Source organism: Ursus maritimus, unplaced genomic scaffold, assembly GCF_017311325.1.
Source record: "Ursus maritimus isolate PB19 unplaced genomic scaffold, ASM1731132v1 scaffold_7, whole genome shotgun sequence".
Taxonomy (NCBI): Eukaryota; Metazoa; Chordata; class Mammalia; order Carnivora; family Ursidae; genus Ursus; species Ursus maritimus.
The window spans coordinates 29,406,536-29,416,157 of NW_024426885.1; the positions used below are offsets into that span (position 1 = coordinate 29,406,536).

Here is a 9,622-nt window from a genome sequence, read left to right on the forward strand (position 1 = left end):
GGGAGGGAGGGAGGAAGGGAGGGAGGGAGGAAGGGAGGAAGGAAGGAAGAGGGAGGAAGGGAGAGAGGAAGGGAGAGAGAGAAAGAAAGAAGAAAAGAAAAGAGGAAAAGAAAAGAAAAGAAAAAAAAGAAAACAAAACAAAAGGATTTTGTTATTGGGGCTTGTGGGGTGAAGGGATGTAGGCTTCTGTTTCTGCATATGTCAAGAGGACGTAGGAGATTTGCAGACCAGGAAAGAACAGTATCATGCTGGAATACAGGGGAAGAGGTCTTACTTTGACCAGTAATAGATGGAAAGACAGGACAGAGAGAAGAAACTTTGAAGTGGTTTTCTGGTTTATCACAGAGACCACATGCTAGGATACTTGCACTTTTCTGTGGCTGACAGCTGGTCTCGGCCAGCATAACCCTTTATCCCTGCCACCACCCTCGTGGCTCATCAGCTCAGGATCTCTCTGGCCTCCCCTAGTGCTGACATCAGCTCACAGGCCTGGAACTGGGAGTGATTTACCATGCCGAGCTGAGCCAAGGCTGGGTGTGAGGCCTGAGGAGCCACGGAGGCTCGGCTAGGAGCCACAGGCCGTGGCAGGGGAGGGCGGTGGGATGGAGGGCAGAACGTGGGGGCAATGACCTCGTGGGATGCTAAGCACTGGGGCCTTGACTCAGAGCTCTCTGTTCTAGGCTTTTCCCAAATATGAGGCGTTCATGAATCGGTTGGCATTAGCCATAGACCCTCTGCTGGATGCAGCCCCCGTGGACTTGGCGGCCTTCCAGAGAGGTTCCCTGCTGCAAAGGCTCCAGGCGCTCTCCACACTCAAGCCCGTGCTGCAGGCAGGTAAGTCCAAAATGCAGGCATCAGGCATGATGAGTGACCTTCAGGGAGCGGAGCCCATTTTCTTGACGATTGGACATGAGCATGAACCTTCATAAGCCTGCCAACTGTCGCCAGTGAATAGGGGCTGCCCGGAGCACTCCGGTGAGCAGATGTCGGCCTGCTGCCCTAGAAATAGACCCTGAGACAAAGGCTTACGTGCATGTAGTTCGTCGTGAAGGGTGACCCCAAGGAAAGGGGGAGCGAAACTGGCAAGAGGGACAGTCAGTCCCAGGGTGTGCTACTGTGCTGGCCCCCACCGTGGGTGACAGGTGCTGGATCCTGGGAGGACCACCAAGGTAGCCTCATGAAGTGCACGTCAGGACCATTGCCAAGAGAAAGAAAGGGGAGACATTTATCCATCGGGTTCTGTCCCCCGCTGGTCAAAAATGGCCCCATGGGGGGCGCCTGGGTGGCACAGCGGTTAAGCGTCTGCCTTCGGCTCAGGGCGTGATCCCGGCGTTATGGGATCGAGCCCCACATCAGGCTCCTCCGCTATGAGCCTGCTTCTTCCTCTCCCACTCCCCCTGCTGTGTTCCCTCTCTCGCTGGCTGTCTCTATCTCTGTCGAATAAATAAATAAAATCTTAAAAAGAAAAAATGGCCCCATGGGTTTAACTCCCACCTGGGGCATTAACCTCGGGGCTGTGCACCCATGGGTGCCACGTGGGTTCCCGTGGGTGTCCTGTCATGGTGCCAGCGACAGCCCGGGGAGGAAATGAAGGGCGCATCCTACGGATCTGAGGTGAGATGCTGTTGGCTTTTACCACGTGAGGCTGACTGAAGCCCGCGTGGAGCTCGTCACCACAGTCGCGGCTAGAATAGGAGAGAGAGGTGGAGAGAATTTGAAGAGAGGCCCCCATACAGAAGGACGCTAGATTTGGGCTCAGCAAGAAAACATTCTGTGATGAATTAGTGACATCTGCCACGGGTACGAGAAGGCACGTTTCACCAAGTGTGCTGCTATTTTCTACCATTCCTCCTGGATACGAAGTCCGGGTTAGTTTCTGTGTTCTGGAAAAGTGCTGAATGAGGTCGCTATGGCTACAAAATGGCTGCCTAACAACTACAAAACTCAGGGGCATACATAAATGAACATCAGTCCCGCAGTCCGGTCTGGTCCGGTCTCGCACGTGGGTTCCCGGCTGGGGCACATCAGCCAGCCTACCTGTGCTCCAGGTGCTTCCCACCCTCGTCCTGGAAGCAGCAGGCTGGTCCACGCATGGCCTTCTTACGTCAAAGGCAGAAGCGTGGAGGGCAAGCGCCAGTGGGCGGGCCAGTTTCAAGCGTCTGTTTGCACCCCATCTGTGAACATCCCATCGGCCGAAGCAAATCACGTGGGTGAGCCCAGAATCGAGGAGCAGGGCAGGTCACCCCAGCTACAGTGGGGAGGCACCACCTAGTCACGTGGAAAAAGTGTGCAGACACGGGGAGCGGTGAAGGATCGGAGCCAGTAGAATGTATCACAAATGCCAAAAGTAGACCTTGCCTCTCAGAGGACCAGTCCAGGGGGCTTCACGCGATCGAGTTGATTGAGCAAGCGCTGTGTGCCAGACGCTAAGCCAGGCATGGGGCCAGGATAGCTAGAGATCACAGACCATGCCCTCGGGGCTGCACTGCCCGGTGAGTCTCCGAGGCGGTGAGAATCAGCTTCCGAGCAGTGGACCGGCCAAGCTGGCCACCCCCCAGGAGATGGGCCTTACAGAGTTCAAGGTAAGGGAATAAGGTACAAGTGAACCTTTTTCCAAAAATAATTCCAACCACTAAAATGTATTCAATGCCTATGAACTTGCAAACACTTTACATACGTCATTTAATCCTTACAGTAGCTCTTGGGGATATGAAATATTACTCCCGTTTTACAGATAAAGGGACAGGAACAGCGATAGCACAGATTGGAATGACTTCTTCTTGCCTGTCTCGATTTATGTTTTACGGGTCTTCTCTTTTAGGTCGCGTGCTGGGAGCCCAGCTGCCCCAATATTACCAGGTCCTCACAGCTCCAATTACAAAGGTGAGGGGCTCCCCAGCCTCAGGCTGGACCCCACAGTGGGGACTCTCCCCACCGAGGCCCTTCTGCCCTTCTCCCTGCCATTTTGCTGTCCCAGGTTCTGGATCAATGGTTTGAGTCCGAGCCTCTAAAAGCCACTCTGGCCACGGATGCTGTGATTGGAGCCATGACGAGTCCCCACACTCCGGGGAGTGGGTGAGTGTGCGACGGGCGTGGGGTACAGAGGGAGCGGAGTGAATCTCGAGAGAGTACAACAGCTGTTGTTCACCGAGCTCTCCCAGCGAGCCAGGCCCGAAGTCAAGCACTCATTGAAAACTCAAAGCAATACCTGAGAGCCATGGTTCAGAGAGGGACAGGTCTTGCCCCAAGTCACACAGCTAGTCATGGCAGAGCTGATTTCCAGCTGACCCCCCAAATCGTCCTCCTTAGCCACCACTCCCTACTGCCCCAGCGAGAAAAGCCTCTCTCCCACTGTGATGGCTCAACACGATCAGCTTCCTGCTCTTTCTCCTCCGCTTCCCTTTCTCCTCCTTTCTCTCTCTCCCTTCTACCCCCTTTTCTCTCTGTCCCTTCTTGCTATCTCTTCTCCCACAAAGTTCCACTGCCCCTCTGTCCCCCACAGATCCTTTCCCTGGGTTCCAGGACAGGCACGCACAGACGCCTTCACCAGGGTGGGGCGCTGCCTTTCCCTTTGGGGGGGCGTGTTGAGAGCTGAGCCAAGAGGGGGCAGCAAGACCCAGTGAAGTCTGTACCCGTGGTGCGACTTAATGGGCCCCTTGTGGCAGGAATGGAGGGGGTGTGTGTGTTGGGACAGAGGATGCCGCCAAGTGTTGGGCCATTTCCAGCGCATCAGAAGATGTAGCTAGAAGCTGTCAACGTGGCTTTTCTCTCAAAGGATGAGAACCACCCTTGGACGTGGCTTTTCAGCACTCATAAGCCAGCTCCAAATTCCCCAGAGGGCCATGGAAAGGGGGGTTGGCAGCGGTCACCCTACGTTGGCCAGCTCTGTGATCCACCAGCCAATTTGGATCTCCCGCGGGGGCCTCCTGTCCTCTTCTCTGTGGCTCGCCGGGAGGCGCGTCTACGGCCCACGTGTGAAGTGCGCCTCTAAGTGATGTGTTTCTTCGTTAATCCCTCCAGTGAGTAGTGACGGAGCCTGACCTGTGCCAGGTGCTGAGATCCTCATAGGAGGCGTAGAGCAAGTGACGGTCGTGGAGTTCTGTGAGGGTTAGGATTGGGGCGGAGCAGGGAAGCAACGTGTCCAGGGTCAGAGGAGGCCTCCCTGAGGAAGAGACATTTAAGCGGAGACTCTCAGGACAGGAGGAATTAGCTAAACAGACACGAGGGAGGAAGGGGCTTCTAGGCTGCCGGACCAGCCCGTGCAAACGCTGGGGGCTGAGCAGGGACCCTGTGGAGGTTTGCTTTGGCGGGAGTGCAGGCCGCAAGGGGGAGCGTGGTGAGGGATGCGGCTGGAGCCCTGGAGGCCTGTTCAGAGGCTGGCCATGGCCCCGAGAGCAGTGCTGAGCCAGCGAAGGCATCGGAGGAGAGAAGCGACAGGACTTGGCTGGGGGTTGCGGTGGGGCTCCAGGTCTGCAGGGAAGAAAGCGTGGGAGAAGGTGATCCAACTAGAAAGACACGACTGCAGGAGCTGCAGGAAGAAAGGAGAGGCCTGCACCAGGGAAGAGGCCTCAGGGAGCGGGAACTGGAAAGTTCTTTGGGAGGCAGGGTTGATGGCGCCTGACTGCACGGAGGCGGTGAGGCACGGGTGCGAGTCACGACTGGCCCCCAGCATTCTGCGGGAAACGGAAGCTGCCGTCACCAGGATGGGGACAATGAAGGAAAAACAGGCTGGGGATGGGGAAGAGATGGGTTTCAGCTGCCGGCCAAAAAGCCCCACTCAAGTGGGAACGTCCGTCCGGGGTAGCGGGCGCTCGGCATTGCCGCCCGTGGTCGGTGCTAAAGCTCCGCCCACAGACACAGTCGCGTGGGGAGAGAACGTAGGCTCGAGGCAAAAGGCCCTTAGGGAGCCCGGAGCCCTTTTCAAGGCTGATGGGAAAGGCAGCAGGGGGCAGGGAGGGGCTGAAGGTACCAGGAAGAAAGGACTCTTTGCACCTAGAGCTCTGGGGAGTTTAAACTGCGCCTCCAACCACTGACCCCAACCGTCTGTCCTCAGGTATGTGCTGCTACATCACGTGATGGGGGGCCTGGAGGGGGTGCAGGGGGCCTGGGGCTATGTCCAGGGGGGCATGGGTGCCCTCTCTGATGCCATCTCAAGCTCAGCCACCGCACACGGAGCAAGCGTCTTCACTGAAAAGGTGAATGCCCCCCCGACCCTGATTATTTGCAAGGCTCCCAGTATAGAATAAAATGTCCTATTCGGAAGCTTCTTCATTCTACTGATGCGCGAAGTGGGGCTTTGGAATCAAGGGGCAAGTTTACGCAGCCTGTTAATGGCTGAGCAACTGTCAACCAGGTCCTGTTCTCCTGACCACCCCCTTTGAAGGCTCTGGCCCCTAAGCCCCATTAGAGCTGAGCCTTTGCATTGGAGCGGGTGGACTGCCGCAGGGCCAGCGTGGGTCCAGATGGGGAAGCTGTGAGCATCCACGAGCAGCAGACTGGAAACCCCCCAAGCTCCAACCTGTGTTTTCCTTCCTGGGGGGTTTCCGGGGCCTGCCTCTGGGGGCTCTAGACGGCGGCTGCAGTGCTGGTGAGCAACGAAGGGCGCGTCCAAGGAGTCGTGCTGCAAGACGGCTCGGAGGTGAGGAGCAAAGTGGTGCTGTCCAACGCGTCCCCGCAGGCCACCTTCCTGAAGCTGACCCCACAGGTGAGGCCTGGGGGCCGGGCACAGGATGTCCGCGGGGGGTGTTGGTCCAGGGCACGGGGACAGCATGAGGACGGGAGACGCAAGTGCCAGGTCTCCGCACTGGGGGAAGCCAGTCCTTCTATCCCCCACCCAACAGGCAGGGAGCAAGCAGGGAAGAAGCCTCACACGTGAGGAGAAGGGTCCAGGGGCATGAGGTGACCTAGGCCATGCAGCTGGCAATTGGCAGAACCAGAGCTAGAACCGGGTCCGACTTCACATCCAGAGTTAGCCTCCCGCCCTGATGTGCTGCTCTAACCAACTCCGACTCCACTGTCTGTGTCGGTTGCCTGTGGCCGTTATCAGAGCTGCGTGAAACAACCACACAGCTTCTGGGCCTTTAATAAGAAATACTGACGTAGCACGCAGAACCGGAGAGTTCAGTTGAACTTGGCTGAGCTCGGCTGCTCTGGGCTTGCTCACACACCTGCCGTCAGCTGTGGGTCAACCAGTGGGCCCCGCTCACCTTGCTGGCCTCGCTCCTGTGCCCAGGCTGGCTGGCTGTGCCAAGTCCGAGACAGTTTCTGCTGGAATGACCGGGTTGACTAGCTCCGCTCTGCGTGTCTTTCATTCTCCAGTATGATAAGTCCAGGCATTTCTCAGGGTCTGGCCGAGGGCAAAAGTGAGCAAACTCGCTCATGCAGGTGGTTTTCAGGATTCTGTTTGCGTCCTAGTTACTAATGGTCACCTTGTCCCAAACCCAGAGTCACAGTGGGAAGATGTTACAAAGGTGTGCGGATACAGGGAGGGGTGAGGATTGGGGGCATTTTTTTTTTTTAGATTTTATTTATTTATTTGACAGAGAGAGAGAGACAGCCAGTGAGAGAGGGAACACAAGCAGGGGGAGTGGGAGAGGAAGAAGCAGGCTCCCAGCGGAGGAGCCTGATGTGGGGCTCGATCCCATAACGCCAGGATCACGCCCTGAGCCGAAGGCAGACGCTTAACTGCTGTGCCACCCAGGTGCCCCTGGGGGCAATTTTTGTAACCGATCGCACCTTCCCTGTCACCAAAACCTATGATAATACGTTTATGAGTATGAACTCCCAGCCATTCTTGGGACTACTTGGGGAGACAAGGCACCACTTTTTCTGAGTGATTCCACTAAGAAAATTCAACAAACATCAGTTCAAAAGCATCTTGCTTAGACAATTCTGAGATAATCAAGACTTCCAAGAGCTTACAGACCAGAGGAGAAAAGGGGCTTTCAGCCCATTGGCCATATCCAAAGTAGGAGTTGGTGTGGGCCATTTACATTTGCTCTGGGAGTTCAGAGGAAGAAGTGGTTAGTGATGAGCTGGGGCGGGGGATCCAGGAGAGCTTCACAGAGGAGGTGCTTTGGCTGAGCTCTGAAAGATGGAAAGGATTTCTGGCAGTGGAGGTTGGGAGACCACCCTGAGCAAAGGAAGAAGGCAGACCCCTTAGGGCCTCAGCCATCCCCAGGCCTTTTCATGGAACCTTCTTCCAGGAATGGCTTCCTAAGGAGTTCGTGGAGAAAATCTCCCAGCTGGACACCAAGTCACCTGCTACCAAGATCAACGGTAAGAGGTCCGCAGACTGCAGAGCTGTCTCTTTTGACATTATCAGGGTGAGAAATCTCCCGGTGTGGGAAAAACTTATCATCATCTCTAGTCCCTCACCTCCACCCTGCCCCCCCATACTTTTTTTTTCCAATCCACCGCTTGGGTGACGGGGTGATGGGTAGATAAGGAGGATCCTGGTGGTCAAGGACACAGGCCTTTGGGCCCTCACCCTCCTCTTTGGTCTCTCAGTGGCTGTCGACAGGCTGCCTGATTTCCTGGCGGCCCCCAATGCTCCCGGAGGCCAGCCACTACCCCATCACCAGTGCTCCATCCACCTGAACTGTGAAGACACACTCCTCCTCCACCAGGCCTTCGAGGATGCCATGGAGGGCCTGCCTTCCCACAGGTGGGTGGGCCCTGGGCTTTGTGTCCCCTGGGACACTCTTACACGCATGGGCACGTGGGGCGGAGGTGCCTGTCCAGACGCAGCGAGGATTGCCTCTTACTTCTGGTGTTTAACAGTCAGAGGGTCTTCAGATCTGCCGAAATCCACACCTAAGTTCTAAGGATAGGAAGTACATCCCAGGCGACAAATCAGTGGCCAGGGCAGGTGAGGAGTAAAGAGTAGGACGCCGTGCAGCCAAGCGTCACAGATTAGCTGTGGGGCAAAGGATGGCAGGGAGAACAGCGCTGGTATTTGGGAAGAATTGGAGAAAATGCTTTCTAGGAGAGAAGGGGTCTCTCTGACTCACAGCCCATCAGAGGGCACGCGCTCATCCGATCCCCCTGCTTTGTATTCTCTTGTCTCTGATAAGCTGCCTTCATGCAAAACTTGTGGAAGCATTTCCTACCTCCTGGTATCTCCATCCTTCCGGGAACAGGCAGGGATGTTACAGGAGTATCTTTCCGTACTGTCAGCTGTCCACCAAAGCTTGTTGAAAACCTGTCCTGTGTGGGACTCTGTAGTGAGTATGGGTTAGGGGAGTTGGGGGTCAGGCAGGGGCCTGCAACAGACACAAAGCTTATCATAGGGCAGGCACACAGATATTTATAGCATGACGTAAGGAGGATGTGCGCCCTGGGAGAAGGCTAGAAGGCAATGTCCATTTATTCGTTCATAACTATTTTGGAGCCCCTACTCTGTATCAGGCTCAGTCCAGGGACCTGGGCACAGAGCAGCAAGCAAAGTCAACATGGCCTCTGCCCTCGGTTCACTGACCTTCTTTGGTGGAAGGCAAGGCAATCAACAAACATGCATGGATAGTATGGAGAAAAATAGAGGAACAGATGGTTCGCTAGTCTTCACGAGGTGGTCAGGAAAGAAAGGCATCTCTGACAGCATGGCGTTTGAGCTGAGACCCAAAGGAAATGAGAATAAAAGTCTTATAAGTATCTGAGGAAGAATATCCAGGCAGAGGACAAGTCACGTGCAAAGGCCCTGTGGCAGGAGTGGACTGCTGTGTTGGAGGCACAGGGATGTAGCCAGAGAGGCTGGAGAAAGAGAACCTGGGAGCGAGGGGAGGTGGGGAGGGTCCTAGAGCTGCAGCTGGGCCTTGTCAGCCACTCCTGGCTTTTACTCCTGGAAAGTTTGTGCTGATCCTGACTTCCATTTTAGAAAGACCACTCTGGCCACTGTTTGGAGGAAAAAAGGCATCTGTTGCAGTTGGTTACTATTGCAGAGTCCAAAGGACAGGAGTCGGTGGTCTGGCCCAGGGTGGGGACGGTGGAAGTGACGAGAAGTGGCCAGACACTGAGTATTTGAAGGTGAAGTCGGCAGCGTTTGCTGCTGGAGAGGAAGTAGGTTGCGAGCAAAAGAGGTGCCACCGGAAGATGGTGTTTGTCTTTATAAACAAGGGGAGCCTGGTATGGGGGGGAGGAGCAGGCTTTAGGCATTCGGGTTTGGACAAGTTGCTTTAGAGATGCCTGGTGGCCATGCAGGTTCAGAGGATACATGGCAAGTGAGGGATGCAGGCTGAAAGGGCATTTCCCATGGCCTCGAAGGTGGTCCGATTTGGAGATTAGAGGGCAAAATGTGCTCCAAGCAGACAGGGCATTGTGAGCAGGGGCGGGGCTGGAAACAGGTCGGGGTTCTGTTGGGTGGCCGCAGCCCCAGCAGCTCTGGTCGGCGCAGGCTGGTCAGGGAAAGGTGGGCAGACGGGGGTAACCTGGGTTGAAATCTGGCCATGTGAGCACCTGCTGCTCTGGGCCTGGCCCCTTCCCTCGGGCGTGCTGTCTGCTGGGCCTGGAGAGGTTTGAGACCCGCCGGAGTGTGGGCTGCGGTGGAGGCAGGTGGGGGCAGGCATGCAGGTCAGGGAGGCTGAGTGGGACCTGAGACCCCGGGCGGTGGCGGCTGGGGGGGGGG

At 56.1% G+C, this 9,622-nt stretch overlaps 1 protein-coding gene across 1 annotated transcript in view; it reads left to right on the top strand.

Annotated features, from left to right (window-relative positions):
• The window catches only part of PYROXD2 (pyridine nucleotide-disulphide oxidoreductase domain 2), a 28,039-nt gene that overhangs the window by 14,446 nt on the left and 3,971 nt on the right, over positions 1 to 9,622 (top strand). Inside the window, exons 6-12 of the mRNA XM_040623903.1 lie at positions 681 to 834; positions 2,822 to 2,883; positions 2,978 to 3,075; positions 5,054 to 5,195; positions 5,570 to 5,704; positions 7,206 to 7,278; positions 7,510 to 7,666. Coding sequence (XP_040479837.1) covers positions 681 to 834; positions 2,822 to 2,883; positions 2,978 to 3,075; positions 5,054 to 5,195; positions 5,570 to 5,704; positions 7,206 to 7,278; positions 7,510 to 7,666 — 821 coding nt within the window. The remainder of the gene's footprint in view (positions 1 to 680; positions 835 to 2,821; positions 2,884 to 2,977; positions 3,076 to 5,053; positions 5,196 to 5,569; positions 5,705 to 7,205; positions 7,279 to 7,509; positions 7,667 to 9,622) is intronic.